Consider the following 27698-nt stretch of genomic DNA (forward strand, 5'->3'; position numbering starts at 1 on the left):
GTTCCCAAGCCCATGTCCAACAGCATACTTTGAAAAGGGACTGCAGTTTTCCACATGCTGTTTCACTGAAAATAAATGCTACAGGCTGCTTGTGCATTGTCTGTGCAGTTCCTGAGGAAATATGGAGAATGCTTGAGACGAGCTGATGCCACAGGTATTAGCTTAGGCATGTCTTATGCTAAAGGCAGTTTAGCAATTCAGTGTTGTGTCCCTGTTTCCACTCAGTGTCTTCCTAAGCAAATACCATGTCAGTCCTCTAGTTCCACAGTACAGATGAGGAACAAGCTGGTCCTTTTTGCCTTGCCTGTGGGGTAGAACTGCACATAATAGATGCAATTTGTGCAGAGCAGGCAGTTAATAACCAGATTGCAACTTGTCATGGTAACTTAAGAGAAGCATCAAGATCTTCCATTATTAAAGGAAGGAGAACATTTTTAAGCAGGTGGTAAAGCTGAAAAAACAAATGTTAAAAAAAAATTAAGATAGATTTAAAAGTATTTTTTTTTCTTTTTCCATAGGAAAATTAATTGGCTTGTTCTGAGCTTCCTGAGACTGGGAATTCACCCATTTTCTTCCTTACAATGTCTACCTATTTCTCTGCCACTGCCAAATTCTGAACACAAGCCCTCCTGTAAGAGAGGATGCTGCCTTTGAGCACCTGTCATCCTCCTCTGCTCTCTCATTTGCCAGACACTTCAAAAAAAATCCCCAGAACCTTCAAAGGCCAAGCCCATAAAGCCCAGTGCTAGGCTTCTCCTATGAGTGTCAGTTTAATGTGGTTGCAGGCTGGTGAAGAATATAAGATACTAGTTTCCTACAAGATGACACAAAGCCTTTGCCTCTTAGTCCTCCTCTTAAAAAAAAAATACAGTGAATATTTATGGGCACATCTCAGTATAAAACATTAGCAGTAAAAAAAAAAAAAAGAGTACGGTATATGACCAGATCCAACATTTTCTGCAAAGATAATTAACAGCTCTAGGACAGCTAATTTACATGTTAATGAAAGTGTTAGCAGGAAAGCCAATTAAACTGGATTTATACAAGTCAAATAAAATCTGCTTTATTACTCTCCTTGAATAAGAGATGGATGTGGCCTTTAGCATTCTATCTTATGTCTGTGGCAAGCTGCCCACTGAAGGATGAATCCCAGCAGTTCGCTGGTTTATGCTATCAGTGACAGCAGATATTGCTCATTTGCAGCAAATCAAGGGAAGGGGACAGACAGTCCAGCTGAAAAGGTTACAGCACAGAATGAGGAATTTCCTGTCTCAATAAATTACCTTCCACACCGGTGCCCAACATCCCAGCCAAGTGTTTTCTCAAGAGGCAGGATCTTGTGACCGGCTTGTGACCTGGTTTTAGTTTCAATGGCCAGAGGAAGCAAAGCAGAGCCAGACTTGCTCCATGTTTGGGAAAACGCTACTGAAAACTCAGACTGCAGGAGGCAGTGATTCATTCCTTCTCATCTGGGATTAAGCCAGGCCCCATCATGTGAAAAGAGGCCAAGTAACCTGAATGCTTACTATCTGATGTCCACAACCAGGAAACCCACAGCACAGCTCTGTTCTCAGATATGCTGCCCATCCTCACAGGGACATAATCAATGGAAATTAGCATCCTCAGGGACAGCTGTCACTCTTCAGGGACACATAATGGATTGTAGGGAGTGGTTGTCCCTTGGTTACCCCACGGTGAACGTTTTTCCAGTCATGAACCCAGCACTTGGCAAAAATTGTTGATGGCAGCTTTGAATCCAGGTATGAATGATTTACCAGACACAAGTCTACAAGTGTCTGCTTCTTTAATGTGAGGGGCTTTGGCAATACACCACATGAGCTTGCCCAGGGCCTGCAGTACTGCAGTTTCAAGTTGCAGTAGGCACCCTGGTTGCTCTGCTGCATTCGTGTTTGGGGTGGGTAAGTGGTTCTCCTTGGTAAAGCAAGTGCCTGATTTAGCTTTTTTAGGGGGGTTACCACTGAAACAAACAAGAAGAAAGAGAACCAAAACATTGGTTAGAATTTTCACTCTGACAAAAACCAGCATTTTTGCTTTTCTCCTTTCATCCAGAATTGCCATTTTCACCAGATGGAAAATTTTTCATTTCCAGCCAGCTGCTCTGGATGGCACCAGGAAGCACAAGTCATAGCAATTGAATACTTGGTGGCTGCTGCTGCTATAAACACCAACACAGTTACACCAGACTGCTGGACAACAAGGGCAGGAGAGACAAACCCCTTTTAGCCCTTCCTTCCTGTCTATTTTACTCTTGGATGCCACAGTGCAGATGAGATGAAACATCATCACCTCTGACAACTCACACACAACCTGCCCGCCACACCAGCAGCTGAGCCACTTGATGGGATTAAAAGAGTAGTTTGAGACCTGAGAATTTACAGAAGGATACTACTCTCAATTAATGTGACACCAGGAAGCATAAAAGCATCCAATTCCTGTTGGGAAGCAGACACGAAAGCTACGCCACAGACCTGCTGGCCCTCGAACTCGTGTCTGTACACGCTTTAGAAGACACTGCTGCAAAATCCAAAATCCAAAATCCAAAAGCACAGCTGACAAAGTTTCGCAAAACATGCCTGACCAGCCATCCCCCAGCACTGTGCCTCTTACCCAAGTGAAGGGTAATGTTATATTCTCCCAGCACAAGACAACAACTAAAAAATATGCAGGCCATTAACAAAAATGAACATGGTCCAGAGTACTCAGCTGGCAGATCATTAACCTTTAATACACTTTGTGACATATCCAAGACATTTTAAAATCACGTTTTATTACTATTACTATATTCCAAAAAAATAAAACCCAAACCCCCAACCCAACAACCCCTCACCAAATATTAGTTTTAGTTACACACATATAAATACAGATACAAAAAGGAGAACATTGCCTTAAGAATTCCAGTTACAAAACAGATGCATTTACTAAGATTAATGTTTAATGTCACTGATCTGAATCTGTGTAAGCCAGAGGAGTCTATTAAAACCAATAGATTTATCACATGAAATAAGCATTCAGTTATTAGAAGTCCTGTCTATTCACCATTAATTCCACATACTCCCACATACTCTATTCTGTGAATACAAAGTGTACTAATATATTTACACTCTTAAGTCTAAGACAGTGTAAAAAATATAAAGCTCTTTAGAAATTAGGACATTTCTGTTACATTTTCTATACAAAATACTGCCATGCAGTGTTTTTACCTACATCTCTGGGGGGGGGAGGGGGGAAGGAATACTCTTTTTGCCAGTGTAGTGCTGTACAGTCTCTGTACCGCTCTTGCAAATTTTACTTTGCAACTCCCTCAATTTCCAGAAGTATATTTTGAGCTGCAGTGTCTTCCTGCACTGCTCTCAGGACCTGGTAGGACTGCACAGTGCCCACGGCACCAAGCCCATGCAGAACTGCAAGGTACATCCCACCTCCTTGGCAGCTTTCACAGCCATCATTTGAATGGCAGTCATATTGGATCCATCCCACAGGAGTGACGTGAAGAGACACCTCAAGTCATCAATATGGACCTTATTTAACAAACGGTCAGCAAAGGCAGTACAGCCTTATACAGCCCCTTGTGTTTTCAGAGAGGGATGCAGGTGTAAAGGAAGGAAGTAAAGAGCCCACAATAACATGAGGCTGCTTTTAACCACAGTGCAAACTATCTAAGACTTCAAAAAAGTGACTGTGCATTGCCATTTTTTTATCTGTTTAAAAATACTGATTTCTCATCAGTACTGGTAGGGTATCCTAAACATAAACTCAAAGAAGACACTGCTGTTTTCCTCTGTATCTACACCAACAGATTATTTGGGCACCAAGAAACCAAAACATTTGTGGTAATTTCCAGTGAGGCTTAACAATCACCTGGTATTTCTCCTGCTTTACTTTTTTCTACCTCAGCTCCAAACTCTAAGCATTAGCTTTCTTGTCAGGGCCTACATTTGTTGTGCTCCACCTGAGCATTTTCAGTGCTCTACTTTAAATCAGCTACAGAAAAGTTTCTGTATAAGTAACATTAGCCAGGGACTTGAATGTACCAACAACTTGGTGTGTCCCAAGAGCAAAGCAGAAAAGCTGAGCCCATCTTCAGTGTGAGTAAGCACAGAACTGCCCTGTCTGACCAGACAGACACTGTCCTAAGGAAAGCAATCTCACAAATTGTTAAGATTAGAAGGGAAATATATGAGAACATGAATATTTTTTCTTTTGTTTTCATTAATACAAACAGACTAAAACAACAACAATTTTCTAAGCAAGGCAAGCTACCAACCTGTCTTCTCATGCAGAAAAATAGATGCTGTGTCTGCTGACCAATCTGGGTGATCTATTAAATGAAAGGGCAAATGACAAAACCTCCTAAAATCAGGCCACTAGACCAAAATGCTACCCTCATTCACTTGAATACTACTTTTTCAGGCTCCAGTCAGGCTACCCTAATACAGACAGTAAACCAAAACTTTGCAGCAGTCACATGCTGCTTCTGCCCTTTGACACAACAAATAACCAGCTCATTTAATTGTTTCTAATCCTCTCTATAAGACTTTATCCCAGGTGTATATTTACCTGATTTGAAAGCAAGCTCTTTTTTTTTTTGTTTTGTTTTTTTGCTAAAAGAAGATACCCGGGGCACACACTTTGGTTTTGCCAAATTTGTATTTGTTTTGAATGTATTTTAAAAAATAAACTGGACAAGTGTCTGAAGTTCAAGATGCACAGGAAATTATTCAGCAGCAGATACTATTGACACAGCACCCTTATAATTCTGCAGATCCCCAAACAAATGTTAGAAATTTCTATGTTACACCAAACACAGGACACAAGCAGGAAAGGATGGCAAAACCTCAGTCTCACAGTTCTTGGGCTAAAACATCCTGAATGAACTTCAGTGTACGTTGATACAGGAAAGCATCCTTCTTCTTTGGCTTGCAAATATTTAGATGATTAACATCCACTGGAATAAGCTCTCCAATTCCTATGTCTGGGAAAGGGAAAAAACAAAGCAAAAACAAATAGAAAACTACCAGAGTTCATAAGATGATCTAGACTGAAAAGAACATCTTGCATTAGCAATTTCTCTCTCAAAAGCAACTTCTCCTATCTTCAATAAAACTCTTCGTTCATCATTATTTTTTCATGTGCTAAAAGCATCAGTACACACAGTTATGGCCTGATAGAGCTCTGTGTTGCCACAAAAACCCACACTGACACACTACATCATTAAGTCAGAGTTCTACTGTCTTTGTTTGAAATACACAAATGTACATTTCTCCATACAGACAACTTTGCTGAAACAAAACTTTTATTTACTGATAGCACAGTCCTGACTGGGGTTTAAGCATTTATATGATCAGGGATGTAGTTTAATGCATGGCATCTTCAATCTGATCACCACTAATGGCCCATATTCCTTACACAAATACTTGGACATGGACATTAAAATTTGGACTAGAATGAACCTGAAATATGTTGCAAAATCACTATGCACATTTCCAGGTAAATGAAATATTTACATTGCTTAATTGTAGAGTACAAATATTCCATTTTCAGCTACTGATTTTGGGCACTCTACAGCATTTATTCTTTCTTGACAGCCACCACTACTAACTTTCCAGTAAGGATGCTGTGACTGCCACATTCCAGTTTATTCACTCATCATCTAGAGGAATCCTCCATTTTTGCTTTGACTTCTGTATCTTTAACCATGCAAAATTACACTAGAGCAGGATGAAGCTCTGCGTTCATGTGCCCGAGCAGACATGCAAGAAACAGGGAGCTTCCTGCTGGTCAGCCTGTGTTCAGAACAGGGAATGGCCTGCTACGGAACTGCTGTGGGCCCTCTAAAGATTTTCAAGAGTGCTCATGTGTCATCCCTGTAAGAGGAGAGACATGCTACAAAATTACAAGTGCGCAATGCTCATTCCAGCTGTTATTCAGCCCTCTTTTAAACCTTATTTTGCTAAATAATAACAAAACAGGTCCATTTTTTCAGTCCTTGCAAATAAAATTGCATCAGTAACATTTTTGCAAAACATTGCTGCTCAAGAGGACATACTGTAAAAACACTGCTAAACAGTGACTCAGAAAAACAGGGATGTACAGTCCACCTTTTTCAGAGTATCTGACCTTGCACTCAAGCTAGTGGATTTAGCTGGTGGAAAGCCTGGTCTAAAACCTAAGAAAACAATGGTTTCTGGCTTTATAGATACCTTGAGCAGTGCAAAAGAAAGACTGAAAATACAAGACTTAAAACAGTTTTCTAAGTTGAACACACATTAAAAAAAGACAAGGGGAAAAAAAATGTCTGATTTCCCCTTCTACAAAAAGCAAAAATAGGGAGGAGACCCTCAGGGGATTTCAGGAGGCAAACTCTATTGCTGGAGTTCACGAGATGTGGAAGGTAAAGGATTCTTAACACTGAAAACCAACTTTGTGACTTTCCTTTCATTAGCAGTTTATTAATTTTCTTAGCTTTTTAAAGGAGAAAAATGGCTGAAATTTACAGAGGCACTGAAACACTATGCAGCCTACCTATACAAAGATAAACTACATCTAGTCATAATTCCAAAGGAAAGGACTCCAACATTAGACCAGGGTCTACCCTGCCTTTTTTTTAACAAATGCTACTCTCATTTAGAAAAATCAAAACAAACAACTGCTATTCTAAGACCTAAATGTAGCTGTCTCTGATCTCAGCAGGGAGGCCCAATCAAAAGTTTAAACAAAACCCCCCACACTGTAACAGACAGTTATTTTTCTAGGTTCTTACCATAATGTTTATAACCTTCTCTCGTTATTGATGCTTACATCAAGATATACCAAAATAAATAAAATAAATGGCTATTTCTCACTTACCTGCTGACTCCACAGGTACAACATGCAGTTTTATCATGCTGCCTATGTGTGTTGGTAGGGTTTCTGCAAAACTCAGCACTGAAAATTTCTTGTCTTTTGCAAAAGACAAGAAGTCATCATTCAGCTCTTTAAGGGCAGGAGAATCTGAGAAAGAACAAACATAACTTTTGCAGTGTTATAAGATTATAGCATTTTTTTTTTTTTTTTTTGGCAAGACTACATTGCTAGAGATGGTTTTATTACTATGACAGTAAAGGGAGTAGCATTTTATTTGAAATCCCTTTTTCAACTAGCATATGCAACAATTTGTTCTTTTCCCCTCACCTCCACAATCAAACAAAACAGCTACTTAGAATTACTTGCAATAATTCAACACACAACCCAAAACTTAAAAAGGAGGTTTGTAGTTTTTACCCAGCTTTTTCTGGCAGCATGACGAAAAAACCCAAAGCACCAAGAACAGATTAGCAGAGTTCCTGTTGCTAGATGGTAGCAAAGTGAACGTACCTGTGCTGAGCTCTTTAACCTCCACAGACGGGAAGAGGAGATATCTGGCATTTATAGAATATTCAGCCAGCTGGGAACCATGGTGAGGTACACTATAAAATATGATTCCTCTGGTGTTGCTTATAATATTATCCATTTCTGGATTCTTGGAAGCATCCACCAGCATTTTTTTGACTAAAAGACCTGGTAACAGAAGCTGAATTAATGCAGGGATTTAAATCACTGGGAAATAATGATCATGCTATATTAACCATGAAACAACTAACCGCGTTCTTGCCTTGGTTGATTAGTCCTTAGATTGTCAAATATGTAAGATTCAACTTGGAAAAAAACCCAAACCACGCCTGAGGAGGCATCAATATAAAATGTCAATGAATGATGCAAATCCAATTTTAATTTCCTTTATGTGTTGCTAATGACATTTACTATATGCCTGATCATGGAGAAAATTTTGCCTCTGGATTTCCATTTACATGAATTCCAACTCATTGAGTTTTTAAATCAACACAGTAAGAACAAACAGCAATAACAATCCTTTCAAAATGTATGCGCTATTAAATATAATGCATTAAGAAAGTAGAAATCTGCTTTTCATTTTTAGGTCTTTGCCAATTTTTTAAAATAAACTATTCTGAATAATTACATTTCTGCCTGAATTTGGTTAACGGCTTATTCTGAAATCTTTAATGCAAATAAATGCTTTACATCAAACAGGCAACATGCTTACCACCCATGCTATGGGATACCCACACCAGAGGTCTGTCTCCAATGCCAGCAGCTTTGAGCTTGTCAAGCAGCTCACTACTCCTGAAAGCAATAGACTTCCTGCAAAGAAAAAACAAATACAGGCATAATGGAGTATGACAGGTTAAAAGGCAATGTTAAAACACAATGAATTTTAGTGCTGTACATTTATGGAAGTGAATTAGGTAAACAAGTATTAATTTTTTGTTTCTACATTGAAAAACTTTTGTAAGGATGGCTTCACAAGGATAACTGGAATTAATCTAAATTAAATTTCTCACTCTTGCTAGAAAGTTTTATTTTAATTTCACTCAGCAAAGTTGTTTCCTGGAGTTTTAAATAGTTTCATTTACACATTGTAGCAAAACAGTTTTTATTCTATGAAAGCAACATCAACACATAATGAACTTTACACCCTGCAACATGACCAAACCTTAAATATTTTGCTAAACAATACTCAAAATGTGGAACAATGTACAAAAATTTAAAAACAAAGTGCATGATCAGACAATACATTAAAAAAAAAAAAATCACAACTAATGTCAGTTACACTTGCCAGACAATAATTTCCAAATGCTTTGTACTGGAATAGTATGAAAGCACAATAATCTCCATTTTATAAATGAGAAGATTGAGCTCTGGAAAGGCTAAGTTACACATTAAAGTTTGAAAACTAATCTGCAGTAGAACCAAAATAAAACCAATGCCAATGCCCAACCCAAGCTTGAAAGTATAACATTTGCACTTTACACTAAGGCCCTCAGGTAATGAAAACATCAGGATATGGGGGCAACCACTGTGCAAAATAATTCACTTCATCTCTATTTGTCTCAGCATTCTCACTAGATATTGCTTTATAACACATATGAAAAAAAAAGTCAAATGTGTCTTTTCAGTTGAACAGCACGCTCTAGGCTAGCAGAGAGACATAAAAAGTCACCTCTGACAGTGAATGAGACCGTACATTTAAGAGGAAACCCAAGGTTGTTTTTCTACTGCGACCTCACTGTTCTAGTTGATTAAAAATATCTTCAATCTCTTCCATTTATTATTAACCATATAAAATTATAAAACTATCAAATATTATGGTTAGATGACTGTAAGTAGCAGGTCATGTAATTTATCATTTTGTAATGAAGATGTTATCTTAGGAAAAAAATTAGGAAATATATGTTTATTTATTTTAACATGCTTACTCCAGACAGACACATGAAGAGTTTTCTTATAATCATAGAATAATTTATGTTAAAAAGACCTGTAAGATCATTGAGTCCAACTGCTAATCCAAGGTGAACAGCCAAATCCACCACAAACCCATGTCCCTAAGAGCCTTGCCTGCCTGTCTTTATATTATCTCCAGGGATCAGGACTCAACCACTTCCCTGGGCAACCTCTTCCAGGTGCTGGACAATGCTTTTATTGAAGAATTTCTTCCTAACACCCAATCTAAACCTCCCCAGGTGCAACTTAAAGCCAGTTCCAAACTTCTTTGGACCTGCACAGGTAACCACCTACATGCTTCTTACTGTCATTTTTCTGCCTAATTTCAAAGAGGCACATTAACAGTCATGTGTTCCTCATTTTCTCCCTGCTTACGTGCTTTTTGTTTTTTTTTTTTTTTTAATGCAATAATCGCAATGCTCTTTCATACAGCCAGAGAGAGGAGGGAATGAACAAGTACCAAGTTTCCCGGTCTATTACACACAGGTTGAACTTTTTTCTTCCCTGCACAAAAAACATCATGAATTTTCATATTCTTAACCTGTAAACACCCATGCACACACCTCTGCTGCAGTACATAAGTCAAGTTTACAGTACTAGTTACATGTTTAAACATTGACATAAATGTTTGAAGGATTCTGATTTAAAGATCACTGAACTTAATTACTAAATTCTGTTAAAGACAAAAAACCTCTATAGGCTCAAAGTGTTTTTATTTTTCAACATGTTTGGTGGTAGCATCTTCCTCTGATCTACCCTGTTCAAGGTCAGGTAAAACAGGATTCCTCTGGCAAGGGCAATTACACTCTGATAGAATAAGATACAGTTACTGTATTTTATCATCAAAGTAACCAAAGTCACATTTTTTTTTAAATAAAAATATGTTTGTATCAGAAACTGTGTGGCCAGCAGGACTAGGGAAGGGACTGGTGAGCACTGCGAGCCCTGTGCTCAGTTTTGAGGCCCTCACCACCACAAAGACATTGAGGATCTACATCAGGTCCAGAGAAGGGCAACGGAGCCAGTGAAGTCTGGAGCACAAGTCCTGTGAGGAGAGGCTAAAGGAACTGGGATTGATTAGCCTGGAGAAAAGGAGGCTCAGGGAAAACCTTACCACTCTCTACCTGAAAGGAGGCTGTAGCAGGGTGGGTGGGGGTCAGCCTCTTCTCCCAGGGAACCAGTGACAAGATGAGAGATAACAGCCTTACATTGTGCTAGAGAAGGTTGAGGTTGGATACCAGGAAAAATTTCTTCATCAAAAGGGTTGTGAAGCTCTGAAACATGCTTCCCAGGAAGTGGTCGAGTCCCGATTCCTTGAAGTTTTTTAAAAGGCACGTGGATGTGGCACTTAGGAACATTGTTTCATGGTGGCTTTGGCGGTGCTGGGTTAATTGTTGTACCTGATTATCTGAAGGGTCTTATCTAACCTAAATTATTCTATGAAAATATATGCTTCATTTTATCAGGAGTATAAACCCACAGTACAGTGATTTTTTTGCTGTGCTTATGAAGCAATATTGTGTCACTTTAAAAAACAATCCCCTTAATATATTAAAGTTGGTGCTGTATTTTCATTAACTAATAGCATAATTTAGTGTCTCCCTAAAATGAAGCAGAACAGACTGTAAGAATTCATGAAACTGCCACATGTAGCTGTCCATGAGGCAAAAAACTTAAGCGTACCATGACAATACTTAATATTTTTCCTAATTTGATTTTTCAAACTAACAGGAAAAGTAAAATTGACTCTTTCACACTAGATAATCCCAAGGATCAGCTTTACAGGTCTATGTCCTGCCCCGCCCCACCAAACTGCAGATGCTGCATTTGTTACCTGTGAGCCTCAACAGGACATTTTGCTTTCCAGTCACTCAAATGGGTGTCATACTCCACAGATATGATTCTAAGGGAAGGACAGTCTGAAGCAAGCCATGTCTAAATTACAGAAAAGCAAAACCAAAGAAGCTTATAATTGAGGTACTTAAACTCTTGAAAGCAATGGAGAAAATGTGTTACTATGGGGACAATATCAAGCAAGACTTTTGCTCTTCAGTTAATCCCCATGTACATTTTACACCTGGATTATCATTATTTTATGACATACTGGTGAACTCTAGATTGTTCCTGAGCCACAAAGCAGGCAAAGAATAAAGATTCATCTCTAACTCATGCATTCCAGGCTCCCTCTCCTGGGTGAAACAAGAGTTACTAAGATTACCAACAGGACTGATCAGTTCAAGTTTCACAGAGATACTTGAGTTGCTTTACCAGTGTGAATTTGCTTGGAGCAGTAATTACTTATTCACCAACAACACTTAAATAGCAATCTGCACTAAGTGAGGTACTCAGATACCTAGATAAGAAAAGGAACTTGATTTTAAATGTTATACTATAAATCTTTTCCTCAGCAATAACATTCCTTTAAAAAAAACAAAAAAAAGAGAGAGAGACCATAAGGAAAGAAGCCATTGCCTCCTCTTTCACTGGTATGTGGACAATGTTGGGAACATAAAAGTGAGGATTTTTCCTTGCAAGAAGAACAACAAACAACTCCTTAACAAAAAATTTACCATCAGGAACTTGAAAACTGCCACTTGTATAACAAATTACAAGTAATTTAATTCAAAAAAGACATCTCCCAGTGTTCTTCTAGATGCTCTGGACAGCTCTCATGAATGAGAAAACAGCAGCCACATGTGAAAACATTACTGTCTTTTTACCTTTGGCCAGCACTGACTATAGCCTTCTTCCCCCTCTGAGGCTTTTTTATCCACGTGCCGATCAATGTCTTGCTGTCGCCAGGTTTTAAATGCTGCTCCCAAAAGACCATGAACGAAAAGGATGTCTGCTCTGATAGGCTGGCTGATCAACCAAAAGGAAATTTTAAGAGATATGTGGTACATGTTCTTTTAGAAAGTTGGAACTTTTAACCTAAGGGATACCAAAATGCTTTTTTTTTGACACTACATGTGATTTATTATCTTATGGACAACCTTTCATGGTATTTCAAAGAACATACTCAGATAAAAACAAAAACTAGGGAACCACACAGAAGAAAGACATAAAATGAGGTATGACAAGTACCCACCTCACAAATCATCATTTTCTATAATGAAAAACACCTTTTCCTACCAGCTACTGTTCATGCAGCTTGGTAGCTCCAGCCTTAACATCACATTAGAACTTCACTGTAACTGGAGTAACACCAATGATCCAGGGAATAGCTGCCACTAAGTGACACCCACGCTGGAGACTGCTTAAGTTCCAGAAACACAGTCACTATTACTAAGGATGGAAATTTACTGCATCTTAGGCCAACACATGCCAGTAGAATAATTACAAGGCACTGCATCCCAAGACAAAGTGCAAAGATTAGACAGTAGCAACCCACACAAAGCAGTAATTAATTTCATGTTTTGTGTTCATTTTTCCCATGCCTTACAGTACTACTCCATCCACACCTATGGACTGCTCCAACCACTTCTATTGTTCTTCTACTTGAGAATCTAAATTCAGTCCTTTCAACCCACCAAAGAACAGAAGGGGCAAGGTAACATCAGTACAGCAGCACTCTGACGTCAGCTTTTCCAAACTTTTGCAACAGAACAGTAGAACAAGTAACTCCAAGTACAGCATGTACAATGACTCCTACTTTACCTGCTACGATATTGTGGATGTAAGACATAAACACCATCTGGATATTTTTCTTTCACCGTGTCCCTGTCTAGATTAGCCAAAGCTCTGGATGCATGAGAAGATTGAATGATGTGCGGGGATTTCATTACTTCAGCAAGGACAGAAACCCAACCTACATTGAGAAAATGAAGTGGCAGATTAACTAATAGAAACATCATCTGAACAACAGAATTCAGAAACAACCATCAAACGATACATCTGAAAATAGATGTTATAACTTAAATAATGTCAAAAAATTATTTCAATCTACTCTTTATTTCAGGAAAGTCAAGGCTAGGTAAGCAGAATCTCCTAAATTCAAAAATTCAGATGTATTTTACTACTGCTCAGCTTAAGACCTGAAGGAGACCCCTTCTCAAAAGAAAAAGCAAGTGTATCAGCAGGTTAGTACAACTGCAGCCAGAACACATCTCAGATCTCTTTTTGCAGGTAAAATGCCAGGAAGATGGAGATAATGACGCTTAAAACATAAGAAAGGCATAGAATACAACCTACAGAAGCAATGGCAGGTAAAAAAAATTATGCTTGCCATGAAAGTACAATAATTTCTAACTTTAAAATCCAGTGTAACAAAAACTCTTTATGTGATTAAACTATCTTTGCTATCCTAAAATTTGTATACTGCTGATATGCTAGAAACATAACATAATTGAATTGGATACAATCCTCAATAAAATTTTAAGTCAAAGACACCACGACTTACAAACACTTTATGATACTCTACCTAAGGTGTAAAATTTTCCTAAGCATGGATGGGAATTGTCATACACTACGGAGAAATGTAAAGGAATATCTTTTACATACATACGCATAAGTTTCTTTAAAATTCTGATGAATCTTAATGCTGCTAGCAAAGGTGGCCAGTTACATTACAGTTACATTACAGTCAAGTCCATAAATAAAATCTGTGAATTTACTTCATGAGCATTGTTTCAAAACCATGTACATTATGTTGCTACTAGTATAGTCAGTAAGCTACTAATTCAAGATTGTTTACTGTAGACTGAGGAAAAGAACAAATTGATATTTGAGTTTTGCCTTTAACAAACAAACAAACTGTTAGGACCTTTGAGGACTGAATTTTTTTAAAGAACAACATATTTAAATTACGTTTCTAAGCAGGATATATGCTGACCATTGTGAAAGTTGTACTTAAGAATATTGTCTTAAAGTCTACTTTCAGTAATCCAAACATAATAGAAGACTGCCAGGATAGTCTGACTAAAACTAGCTTGGTCACTGGTGTTGCATTTTTTGTAAATGAGCCAAGATGAAAAGTCAAAAAAAAACCTGTTCAGAATCAACAATAGGTGTTCTTCCCCCAGATACCCCATATACTCAGCTACTACACAGTGCATTACTGTTTTTCTTCTTCCTATGCCAGCAGTTTTTGCAGAAAAAGAGCCTTAGAGGTTCTTTCTTCTTATGCATCCTCCAGCAATAAAAGAGAAGCTTTATCAACTCTGGACTAGCAGTATCTGACTGCTCATCTCTGGAGTTTGATTCACTGTCTAAAATTCCTTTTGTACTGAAGAGCTGTCCCATGGAGCTGCTGAGTCCCCTGTTTCAATCTCTTCTACATGTACAGTTTCAACAATCATTAGAATTTAAGAATAGTGCCAGAGCTCAGGACAAAGGCCTTTATAGTCCAGCTCCCTTTCTTCAGAAGTGAGCAGTATGGAAGCTGCAGAACAGTATAAGGATAGAGTAATAGAAGGACAATTATATAGTTCTGATTCTAGTCTATACCCTTGGATTTTCTGCAGTCAACTTGGTTTCCTTGTGTAGAACTTAATGGATTTTTCCTTTCATGAATTTGTCTCATCACTCTTTGAAGCTTTTTGAGTCTTCAACTACCATAATGTTTTGTGGCAAGTTTTATTTTGGTCATGCAGTATATGGAAAATGCCATTTATTTGTTCTATACCTTTACAATTTAATGCAAAAGAACCTTTAGTTTTGCATTACAACAAAAGCAGATGACCATTCCCTCTTTGCCTTCTCTATGCCAGTAAAGAGAATTATATAAATCTCCGTCATATTCTCTTTCAGTTGCTTTTTCCATGCTAAGTATCTTAATCTAGTTATTTGTTCTTCATACCACATACCACTCTCACCCTCTTTTCCTGTGCTTTGCTACTTCTCCTTTGTGTAAAAATGCACACTGAAACTAACAGACAGGCATCAGCTTGGATTTACAGAACAGCATATTGATATTTTCTGTTTATTTATTTATCTGAAACTTTTGGAGTAGAAATCTATCACTGAGACAGCTTTCCTTTTACCTGCACGTACTATGGAGGAGTGAAGATGTTCATCCAAAGCCATATTCCCAATAATGCGGATTATGTTCCTCTGTATCTTTGCTGAATCTTTACGTAGCTGGTATATCCTCTGCAGTAGCTGGAGGCCTCCTTTAGCTTCAATTTTATCACAGTGAGAAGAAATCTGGCATTACACAGTAAATATAATGACAATAAACAGACATTCTGCAAAAGGTGTTTTAGATGCTGTTAATTCATAAATTAGGGAGTTGCAAAAGCAAGTATAACACAAGCTCCTTTTGCATAGGAATTATTATTAATCTAGAATTTATTATGCCATATTTGAAGAGGAAATAGATATTTTAATATGTGAAATGCATAATTCCTAGGAATTAACAACACGAAAATCTTTGAGTACCACCTCTCCACCCTTCTTCATGTCTCAGGGAGATTAAATGGTCTCTGCTTGGCATGATCAAATTTCAACTCAAGTTAGAGGGTCTGAACAGGTCAATTGTCTGCAACTGCTAAAGCACTCTCTCAAATAGAGCCACTTGTCCATCACCCAAAACACAGTCATTATCATTCCTTTTCTTTGAAATGAAAAAGGTTTTTTACATTACAAATAATACTGCTGTCATACTGCTGATCCTAAGGGCAACAATTTAGTCCAGATGAATGTGGTGCGGTAGCTTTGGAACTGCTGATATCCTCAAGTCTGTGACTTTCAACAGGCCTTTGGAATGAGTACAGTCACAACTTGCTTAAACTGAAAATCTAGAATATAACAAATTCCAGAGTAAGTCAGAATTTCTATGTATATGGAAGATGTGAAAAGAATACAGGAAACTGCACTTTACCCACCCCAGCTATCAGTAACCATTTGGCTTTCTCAACACTGTTTTTCACTGTTCTAGGCTTCTGAACAATTAAGTGTACACAGAGGAATGTAGCAATAGGAAACATGAAGCATCACTGTTACAAAATGTCTTCCATACTCTTCATCTGTGTCAGCAAAAAACAGACCAATCCTGGGAAGGCCACAGCATTAACTGCTTGGTATTCAATATTCTGTCTAAAGAATACCTTTGTGCATAGGTAAAGTTTGCATTCTGTTCTAGTTTCTGATTAGAGTGAATTGATGACACTATCTTGCTTGGTGAAAACCTGGCATTAGAGCCTCAGAGCTGCCCTTTTACTTCTTGAAAGACACATAGAGATATAGTACAGAGGAACTTGTAAGGGCGAATTCGAAACAACAACAAAACTTACATGCACTTCCTCATCAGAAAAAAAACAACTTTGTTACAGGAATGTGTTCATTTCACACTGGTCTCAGTAGTTTAAACATTCTTACAGAAATAGAAAGGGTTTGGAGACAAGGAAATGGCAACTCATTTCCAATACATGAGAGTGCATTAGAAAGCAATGTTTATAAATGTAGCTTTTCAGTTACAGTTTAAAGACAAATTACCTTAGAATGCTGTACTAAAGCCTGCAAGCAAAAGAGTTCCACTGTCTCTGAAGGGATTTTACTCAATGTCTCACAATATGGAAGTCCATTTCCTCCAAAGCACCATAAGCCTCCCTGAAATGAAAAACCACACAAATAGTAACACATTTCAAATGGTTACATTATAAAAGGATTGCTAATCTAGAACGCTAAGTGTGCAATGAACTATAGAAATTGCTTTAAAGAGTACACGTGCATGCACTTTACAAAATGTAAATATTACACAACAGTATATCATAAAAGTATTTACTATTTTTAAGTGGAAATATTAACTAGATTTTCAGTATGTAGTCTCCTTAGTCTATTAACTTCAAAGCATACAATAAAGGGGAAAAATGTAGTATTTTCATTTTGTTAATGAATGTCATCTTTTAAGACCATTTGCTTAAGCATAAAAAAGCAAGAATCAGATTAACTCTAGACTTGCAAAACTTAGAGGAGGAAGAAAGGTCTTCAGTATGTGGCACAGCCTCAGAAGACCAGTCTCTCAATCACGCAGCAGAAAGACCAACATAACCTCAATAAAAATCAAAATACTTCCAAGTGTGATGTCTTACCAAAGCTCCCTTTGTAGCACGAGCTCTGGCTGTGAAAACAGTAAAGGAGTAATAGTGTAAAAATAGCACACATAACTCTGTCATAGAAAATAAAGAGTTATTGCACTCTGAAAACTCTAAACGAAGACTGACAAGCACTGTTATTAAAATGACATTCATTTTTGTTATTGTGTCTTATAAAAAATAACAATCACTGATTAGGGAAGTCAGAACTTTTAAACAAAAAGATAGAAAAGTCACAAGTGGATGAACTGGACACAATTGTTAAACAATAATGGAACTTGAAACCTGGATCTAGGTCCAAACAGACTCCAGTTCTGGTTTGGTAACAGGGACCTATTTCAGAGAGGCACTTCCATGTGATATAACAGAGTTTATTACTTAAGATGTGCTAACAGCCTACCATTTTGCTAGAGACTTAAGAGAGGTTTAATAATCTCATCAGTAAAAGAACATTCAAACAACAGTAAGATGAAGTGTGGAAAGTTATTTTATAAGCACGAGGGGAAGGAATGTTTTGGACAGTGTTGAAATGTCTGCTTAATGGGAAGGCTTGTAAGATAGCTAACTATACCTTTCAACTAGTACAGCTGGGAAATATAAACAAGCTTTCAAGCAGACAGACTGTACTTACAAGAGATTTTGCTCATGTTCTACAGTCACAAAGTGTCTGTATTTCTATTCCTCTTACAATGGTCAGAAACACAGAAAAATATTTGTTTTTGAGCTTTGAGCTCTGCAGGAACAAAGAAACCAGACAGTTCTACTCTGCAGATGGAAACTCACCCTTTGTGCAGCAAGAGTCTGGCTACTTTCACGTAATGCAAGAGATGTGAAGTATTGGACGCATGGATCAAGACCAGTCTGAGGTAAAGATACCAACAACAAACGAAGTTCATCTTCTATGGGATAATCCTGTGAGAAGTAAGCATGAACAGCTTTTAGGTTATTTTGTTCAAAGCGTGAAGCAAAACACAGAAGACAGAAATATTTTAAATAATGGAAACAGCCATACTAATGAGGCTATAAAATATGAGCCCTGGACTTAAGTGCTCTGCAACTTCAGCTTAATAGTTTTATCTGTAAAGATTTTGGAAACTGATAATTACAAAACCACCAAATAAATTATTAAAAAAGCAAGTTTTACACTTCATATTTTGGTGACCTTGTTCTAATGGTTCCAAAGAGCAGAAGATAAACCAGTTCCTCTTAGCAGAGGAAACTTAAAATTTCACCCTTAACTACATAGAAATTTTCACAGAATCACAAAATGCTCAGAGTTGAAGTGACCCACAACAATCAGAAGTCCAACTCCTGGTCCTGCACAAGACCACCCTAAGAATCACACCATGTGCCTGAGAGCATTGTCCAAAAGCTGCTTGAATTCTGCCAGGCTTGGGGCCACGACCACTTCCCTGGGGCATCTGTTCCACTGCTCAACCACCCTCTGGGTGAAAAACTTTTCCTGATATCCAACCTAAACCTCCCCTGACAGAGCTTCAGGCTTGGGTCCTGTCACCGGTCACCAGAGTGAAGAGATCAGTGTCTGCCCCTCAGCTTCCCCTCACCCAGTAGTTGCAACTGCAATGAGGGCTCCCCTCAGTCTCCTCCAGGCAGAACAGATCAAGGGACCTCAGCCACTCCTCATATGGCTTCCCCTCAAAGCCCTCCACCATCTTTGCTGCCTTCCTTTGGACACTCTCTAATAGTCTAATGTCTTTTTTACACCATGGTGCCCAAAACTGCACACAGTGTTCAAGGCATGGCCACACCAGTGCAGAGCAGAGTGGGAAAATCACCTTCCTCATTCGCAAACTTTTGATATTGTGCTTTTGGTGTTGCTCCACTAAAATGAATGTATAAATTACTAGTAAAAAATAAAGACATTTCTTTTAAGGTTTTGTCTAAAAATCAATATAAGTATTCATTTAGCAATCCATATATTGATAGATCGATTCAACAAAGCAATTTTCTTTGCCCACAGTCATTGAACTTGCCATCATTCTAACTCGTAGATAAAATCAGAGATGGAGACTTATCTGTGTAGAGTTGCCACAATGATTTGCTTCAATTTGCTAAGCAGCAGATTGGTAACTCCTAGCTTTAATCACCTAGCAATCATACTGCTGTAAAAATATATCTGAAACCATATACTAGTGCAACCTAGTATTTAAAGACTGACAGCTACAGATCCAATATCATATAATGTTACCAAGGCAAGAAAGCAAAAACTGAGAATATCACACCAAATCAAAACTAATATTCAGAGTTCCTGTTGATTAAGACACACAGCTATTTTCTGACAGGGCCTTCTGCCCCTATTAATTCTATTAGCATTACAAAACACCTTGTATATTATACTCCATGTGCCAGTTCTGTTTATTGAAGAAGCTGATGACATGACTCCTCAGAGCATCATATACATAATATATACAAACATATTTAAAATGTGTTAAAAATTGACTTAAAAATAAAGCAAGGCCAAATTTATCCAATAAAGATCTGCTGGCACCCAAAGGCTGGCAGTGAAGAGGTGGGCTTACAGCAGAGCACTACATTAGTACTGAGGAGGCAAAGGCCTCCAGAAGCATGGTCTATGTGTAGGATTCTGTCAGTGTCAACAAGGCAGTTCAGGATGATTTTTTCACATTGCCTACTGCAGAGACAAGCAGTGTGCCTGTCAGACTGGTAACTGGCTCACACTTCAATGCTTGTAAATATGTCATGTGGCTATACAGTCCAAGAAGAATATTTAATCAATGCTTCCAACCTTATTTTTTTCCATCATGCCACTCCCTAAAGCAGATATACCCCAGGGGTATAGCATGTATTACCGTTCTATATTTTGGTATTTTAGTAGTTAGTTACTTTAGAAGAACTTCACTTTTAACAGTTAACAATAAAAGCAGTAAAAAAAAGAAACAAGCAACTAACAATCATCTAATACCTACTTCTCCTTTACTTACAGTCTTTATTTTTGGCAATGGAGGTGGAGGCAGGAAAAAGCGAAGGTCGACATCTTTGGATCGAGCCAAACCTATAGCAGTCCTTTGATCACAGGTTTGAGCAACTGTGCCATACTGATAATCTGTTGTACAAAATTTTCAATGTTAGGGTTAAAACTAACCTTAAATACTTAATTTTCAAAAGTAGCTTGTGATCTACTTTGTAAATGTACTTGAAAAGAAGAACCACCTCTTTGCAGTCTACTTAAAAACACCTTTTGATTTTCTAACCACAGATTCCAAAAGTTAATGCAGATGTTAGACCAGCACTACATTGAGCTGAAATACACCTGGACACAAACTGTTCACTATTGGCCAGTTTGATAATTCAGTGGTAAACTGAAGGAAAAGAAAATATAACCTTGAAGTGGATCAACACTTTTTTCTACAAAAATTTGCTTCTATTCCTGTTACTGTTATACAGTTCTAGAACAAATCTGACAAGCCATTTAAAATATACTTTTCACATCAGATTTGCAACACCTTTCCTATGGTGGAGATAATTTATACCTGCAAACTGAACTCACTGGAGCTGAACACTTTGGTCCTAGCTGAACATTTTGTCCTAGTTGTGAAAAATTAGCACATACTTTCAGTTCTAAACTTCCTTTGATATGGCTTTGAAGTATCAGGTAAAAAAATTCTTGTTCCTCTCATGAGGCAGCTGGCAAGAATAATTAGTGTTTGCGAAATGTCCAAATACTACAACAATGAGCACTGCAGAGAAAGGGAGATAACAAAAGGCAACTAAATTCCTGATACTGGACATTTTGTGCTCTGAAATTACCTGGTACCACTAATCATCTACAAAGGACAAAGCTTAGTTTTGGTACATCCTAGCTTTCAAACATTTTCAAACAGAGTTTGCTGGTGTAAATTTCCTGTGGAAATTATTTAGAACTTTAAAGAGGCAATTTGAAGCAAGATAAATCCTATGGTGTGGAACTGCACTAGAAAAGTGAAAGATCCACAACTGATTTAATTACCAAAATGAGTGTCCAAAATATAATGTCACCTACTTAACGTAGCCTGGTGATGGAGGGGAGAGGAAGAAACACAAATACACATACACACACCTCCCCTTTACTTGAGGTTTCAACGGTATTTGCTGCTAAAGCAATTACTACTAAATAATAACTAGGATCAAAAATGGCTTACAGATTATGCTTCCACAGACAAGCCCTCTACCTCTGGTTTGTCATTACTACCTATCAGGTCCTAACAAACTTTTATTAACTTAACCACAGACATAACCTCGCTCCTAAAGAAGCTTATAAAAAAAAAAAATCACTGCCAAAATTTGCAACTGCATTAGCAATCCAAACAGAAAACCCAAGAAACTCAACTGTGGCTCACCCATGCCAGAGCAATGGTTACAATCCTCTGGTGAAGAAACAGGGAGAGGCCAGCACTGCAGACACTTGCACCGTGTCAGGGTATTAGCAAAGAACAGCTACTTGAAATGTAAATAACTCCCCCACATTTTTAGACCAAGTTTCAGAGCACAGTTATGCTTCTTGCAGCTACATGCTTTTCTTCATGCTGTCAGCTGACTTGGAACAGCTAACTGAGACTCTGTGGAATTTCTGGGACAAATGAGGCTACATCAGCATACATTACCATGCCAGTGACTGTTGCTTGCCAGGTCTTGTACAGCCTGCAGTCGGATTGCTTTGTCTTCTGACTGACTTCTCTTTAAGAGAAGCCATAAGGCACACTCATGATCTTCTCCATCAAAGGTACTGAATTGTTCTTTGACCAAGAAATAAATGAAATCCAAGTTATTATTAATGAGCATTTTAACCAGCCACATTTCACATGTCACATGTCGAGCAAGGACATATGTAGTTTTTAAAAATATTTTAATATTACTTATTCACAGTAATTCAGAGTGCAACATTTTAGCCTTAAATTAGTACAATAAACAATGACAGATGACATCAGTAAAATGCTGATCCTAAAATGCTGAGTTTGGCTTATTTTAGTGACACCAAGTTAATATTTCATGTATGTATGTGAGACACACAATCCCTGGCTGGCACTTGCCAACCAGAATTACCAGGAGGAGCTGCAAATTATTAGCAACTCTTGAAGCTCTGACCTCAAAAAATTAATTTCATAAGATGAAAGTGGAGATGCACTTGCTATAATCATTTAACTGAGTTAAATGAAAGCAGAGAGTATGCCTCAGGAGCACAGTTTCTGATACAAATGGAAATTCTTGTTTCAAATCACTTCAAAAAGCAGCAACACTGTTGCAGCTTTCAGTTAATACGGTCAATTTTGATTAAAGCATGCATGCTTTCCTAAAGTGAGATTTTCAGAGTATTTAATCCCACAAACACCTTTTTTACACAAAAATTATATCACATATTAACTTAGTATCTTAACTTTTAAATCTCTTCTGGAACAAGGCAAAAAAACAACCCCCAAATCTCCTCTTAACCATCACTTTCATGTATTTAAAAAAATAAATTGTTTTAATACAGAGAAAATAGACAACTGACTGATAATTCATACAAATATAGAAATTATAAGATGTATTATCACTGTTTCAAGGACAAAATAACATGTTAACTTCATAAGAAAAAATGCTTTATTTCCAAATTGTCCTACTTCTTACAGTTAAAAAATAATAATCATAGATGAAGTCCTGCTTTCAATACCTACCATTAAAAGGTCTCCGGAAGATTTTAGCTTCTGTTTCTAGAATTCTCCTCACTGCTTTATGGATTTCTTGTCTGGCTTTGTATGTAATCCCTACAAGAGTATTTTTATATTATTGGAATTCTGAAAGACAGTTCCTCACATCACTTTTCATAAATACATGGAAAAAGAAATACACACACATATAAATATGGACATTCTATGAAGGGAATTATCTCATATATAGAGAACTATCTATTAAAAAAAACAAACCAGCCAGCAGCTTAAAATAAATTTAGTGACATTTCTTGGTAACAGACTTCAAGAAATAGAACTTCACTTGTTATATACGGATGACTTCCAGAAACATTCTATTTTCTTAGAATTCTGATTTTAGAACTCAAACAAGTGTGCATCTTACCTTGATATTCACTTGGACTTAGAGAAGCTGTACGTACGTACACATAGGATTTAAGTTTTTCTTGATGTAGAGCTTGAGTATCGATTTGCAGCAACTTATTTAAGGACAGGACTTCATATGTAATGAATACAAAACCTCTTTAAAGAAAAGAAAACTGCATATGAGTATCAACTAAAACAATATAATGAAAAAAATAGAAATCACATTGGTATAAATCGTCCAGAATTTACAAAATATAAAATAGTGTACAGATCTTTTTGATTTAGCAAAGTAGAGAAAAGGCTATAAAATACTTGAAATAAGTTATAACTATCAGAAATTGTGCTTCAAGACTATATTCTACCATGTCTAATATTCCCCAATATTATCACATTTTTTTGAAAGATAAACATATTAAAATTTTAACTGTATCCATAAGTTACATATATGCTCATCACTTAGAACTTACCCTAGTATAAGCGATCCAGTTACCTTTGCAATTTTTCCTTGAAAAAAATTAAAACCAAATGTCAAACAAAGTTATGTGCACCACCTGCAAACAGTCACTATTTGATTGTCAGATAGTAGGAATACCAACCAACAAGAACAAGCTTTTAAAAATTTTCTATTGCTCTCTAGCTCTCAAGAAATTAACCAAAATCTACAACTGGAGAAAACATTACTTGATTCAGATTTCTTGCTTTCCTAAGCAAGATGATAAAACACGTATCCTGTCAGTGCTATTTACTTCGAATATTGCTACCTCTTAATTGCATTCATTGCTCAGCTACCAGAATCAACAGTAAACTTTCTCTGCCTGTAACACTAGCAGTGATTTGGAACTCTAAATAATTTTAAGGAGTTAACTTTTTCTTACATGTTGCAGCTATTTCTTCAATGTATATTATTACATACAGGACTATGTATGTTCTTTGAGAAGTCTTTCAGAGTCTCCGTAAGAAAACAGATTTTAAAATAATCCCATTGAATCTAATTTATAAAGCAAACAGATAATAAATACATGCTACTTGTAACAATTTGCCTTTTAAACCTAAAGATGCCTTCCAGATTTCAGCTACTTTGTATCTACAAAGTTGGTCTGATCATCAGGATAAAGGGATCTCTACATAGAGAAACTCTTATCATTACCAGCAGCAGCGAACCCAATGGAACACATCTCACCTATCATGAATAATTTCTTTTCCTCAGCATGAATTGGGAGACTTGCCCCACAACCACTGCTACCAGCTTCCATCTTTGTGAGGCCATAAGAATTTTGCATGCAGACAAGAGGCAGCAGCTACATGTTGTAGAAATAACTGGCAGAGAAGTTTGAAAAAGAAAAAAATGCAATGCTTCCTGTAGAGCAGAAATTGAAATATCCCATCTTTAATGCTCAGAAATAAATTTCAGAATTGTAATAACTGTCATTATATGCTGAAGGCACCAAAGAAAATAGAGACTAAGCAGAGCTTAAAGTAAGTAAGGAAAAATAAATAATAGAAACAAGCTTTATTAACTGTTTATGAATGCAACTATTTCATGGCTCTAGAGATTACAAAAAAAATCAGACACAAGTGGAATTGAAGACAGTTTAAAGAGATCACATTTAGTTAGGGAAGGACCCTCATCTACTGTTCCTATCTGTTCCCAGATAATCTGCTGGTGTCATATTACATATCAGACTATGCTGCAAAGCAAGGTCAGAAGCAGAGAGCAGGGACAAACAGAAGCTTTTAATCACTAAGTATTCAAGGACTTAAAACTTAAGCATCATTTAATTATGCATGGTGTCAAGTCATTCCTTTTTTATTAACACTTCAGAACATAATGAACTGTACTTACTGATATCATTCCAGGGTAGGTGTTTTTTGGTGGCTGGACCAGAGGTTCCTATTTTTCTGTAGCAAAATACACAGTAGGCAGCCACTGACATTCTGCACATTGAGGGGGAAACAAAGACAAAAAAAAATAAAAAATTAGAATTACAGCAGAAATTCTGTGGCATTTTTTTCCTGTCTTGTTACAGCAAAGGTCACAATAAACCTTCTATGTGTCATTTCGCTCCATATAAAGCACTCCAATTAAAGAACTCTATAAAATTCTCAGTGTAATGACCTGAATTTCAATTATAAGAAAAGCTTAAAGTAGTTTTTTATCAGTTATGTTACTGTTGATTTTAATGACTACGTATCTCCAATTAGATTCTCTGCTTTTAAGTTTGCTTTCCTACTTCTTAGTCACTCTTCTCTAAATACCACGTATGGTCCTAACTCCATCAAGATATTACTCAGTATGACATGGGCTTTAATACAGCTCAGTAACCAACTGCTTTTAAAAGTTCATACTTTATTGTGTTGGCAAGTAAGTCTTTTGACTAACTAGACTTATAGAACTACTACATATAAACTAACACTTTTTGCATACCCTGCAGAAATAACATGGAACTCATATCTTCTAAGTGAAGCTGTAATGTCTGCACTGATGCAATTATACTAACTGAAATACTGAACTAATGTGTTTAAAGGGATGCAAAAATGCCCTAGTATCTCCCATATACTAATCAAACTCTTGTCATGTTAGATCTCTGTTAACACAACCACAATTAACTCGAAATAATAAAATGTCACATGTGTAAACCTGATGTTGAAATATGGAATCCTGATATTCTCCTTGAATTTAAGGTAATCTCTGCAGACCAAGAAAAGTGCTTATATCACTTTTATCATCAGTGTCCAACAACTCTAAACAAGTGGACTCCTTTTGTGTCCGTCCTTCAACATGTCTTCCCTCTTTTCTCATTCCCCCAAGTTTTGATTATTCCCCTCTCTCTTGCCTGCGTTTGGGAGATTTTTGAAAAACATCAGCATTACCCCAGCACTGTCACAATCACTGCAGACTGCTTTTTGACTTCTGTAATTTCAACATCATATAATCCATTCACTTAACAGAGTACACACTGTGAAACACTTTTAAGACTTTGATAATCAATCTTCTAGAGACACCTCTCCTGCTTCCAAATTCTCTGTCTCATGACAGCTCCTTTACTATCTTTATTCACAGAATCACAGTACTTATATTTACTCTTCTCTCTAATCGCAGTCTGAAATAAACAAGTCATTAAGTGACAGCAGGTGCCAAAATTACAAAAAATTAAAATATGCACCTGCAAACACAGGAGGACCAAAGTGAGCACCGCTCCTCTGTTGCCAGGAGCTTCTGTTCAGGTCCAAGGGCAAGCATCAAATCATCAAATGGTAAGGATCTGGAACAGACCTTTAAGATCACGTAATCCCAACACCCCTTCCATTGGCAGGGACACCTCCCACCAGACCATGCCGCTCACAGCCTTATCCAGCCCGGCCTTGAACACTTCCAAGGTTGGGACATCCACAACTTTCCTGAAAAATCTGTTCCAGTGTCTCACCAAATGCACAGTCAAGAATTTATTTTAAAATATCTGATCTAAATGTCTCCCCTGTTTGTTTGCACCCATTACTCCTTGTCCTATACTGGAATTCCTGACCAAGTGTCCCTCTCTGACTTCCCCGTAGGACCCTCCAGACACCGGAAGGTTGCCGTGGGGTCCCCACGCAAGGTTCTCTTCTCTAGACTGAACTGTCCCAACTTCCTCAGTCTGGTTTCACAGGCTAAGTGTTCCAGTCCTGTTATCACCTTCGTGGCCCTTCTCTCGACTTGCTCTAGCAGCTCCTTGTCCTTCTGATGTTGGGGCCCCGGGTGAGGCCTGACCAGAGCGGAGGAGGGGGGCAGGATCGCCTCCCTGGAGCCACCGGACACGCTGCCCCGGTCCAGCCGGTTGCTCTCGGGGCTGCGAGCGCGCACTGCCGGCTCACGATGAGCTTCCCATGCTTAGGGACATACAAATAAAATGCAAAAGGACCCACTTCACACCCTGTTTCACAGCTGGTCCAGGCAGGTCCGAGCGCCGTCCGTATCGGGGCGCAGTTCCCACCTACCCACCTCGCGACTACGCAACTGGGGCGTATTAAAAAAAAAAAAAAAACAAAACAAACAAACAAAACCAAAAAACAACAACAAAAAAAAACCACCGCAAACCCAACTTTAGGCAGTGCAACATGCTAAACGAGCAAGGAGCCAGGCGGGGGTGGCTCTGTGCCTCTTTTCCTCCAGAGAGGAACAAAGAAACCATTACCCCGAGCCCGCTCCCCCGCCCTGTGCCGGCCGCCACCCCCGCGCCCCCCGCCCGGGCCGCAGCTCCCACCTTCCGCCTGCGCCGCCGCCGCTCCCTGCGGCGCC

The 27698-nt window shown here is 37.9% G+C and overlaps 1 protein-coding gene across 3 annotated transcripts; it reads right to left on the bottom strand.

The window, feature by feature from the left end:
- Nucleotides 1-2732: 2732 nt before the first annotated feature.
- SERAC1 (serine active site containing 1) lies at nucleotides 2733-27685 on the bottom strand. 3 transcript variants are annotated; one of them, XM_062490068.1, is made up of 17 exons: nucleotides 27664-27685; nucleotides 25266-25357; nucleotides 23890-23926; nucleotides 23442-23578; nucleotides 23045-23134; nucleotides 21995-22126; nucleotides 20336-20457; nucleotides 18156-18284; nucleotides 16774-16887; nucleotides 15321-15483; nucleotides 12997-13147; nucleotides 12060-12201; nucleotides 11174-11274; nucleotides 8102-8199; nucleotides 7375-7557; nucleotides 6868-7011; nucleotides 2733-4993 (listed from the first exon to the last, which is right to left on the bottom strand). In XM_062490068.1, exons 2-17 carry the CDS (start codon nucleotides 25354-25356, stop codon nucleotides 4863-4865), a joined length of 1965 nt encoding a protein of 654 aa, XP_062346052.1. In that variant the 5' UTR covers nucleotide 25357; nucleotides 27664-27685; the 3' UTR covers nucleotides 2733-4862. The 3 variants fall into 3 exon arrangements, with proteins under 3 accessions (XP_062346052.1, XP_062346051.1, XP_062346050.1); XM_062490067.1 differs by lacking the exon at nucleotides 27664-27685 and adding an exon at nucleotides 24603-24739 and having other exon boundaries at nucleotides 25266-25304; XM_062490066.1 differs by lacking the exon at nucleotides 27664-27685 and adding an exon at nucleotides 24603-24779 and having other exon boundaries at nucleotides 25266-25301.
- Nucleotides 27686-27698: the final 13 nt, after the last annotated feature.

Source organism: Cinclus cinclus, chromosome 3, assembly GCF_963662255.1.
Source record: "Cinclus cinclus chromosome 3, bCinCin1.1, whole genome shotgun sequence".
NCBI lineage: Eukaryota > Metazoa > Chordata > Aves > Passeriformes > Cinclidae > Cinclus > Cinclus cinclus.

Coding starts and splice junctions, on each gene's coding strand:
- SERAC1 (XM_062490067.1), bottom strand. CDS start 24,702: ATGCAAAATTCTTATGGCCTCACAAAGATGGAAGCTGGTAGCAGTGGT. Junction 23,135..23,441: donor AAGTCCAAGTGAATATCAAG/GTAAGATGCACA, acceptor ATACTCTTGTAG/GGATTACATACAAAGCCAGA. Junction 7,558..8,101: donor GGTATCCCATAGCATGGGTG/GTAAGCATGTTG, acceptor TTCTGTTACCAG/GTCTTTTAGTCAAAAAAATG.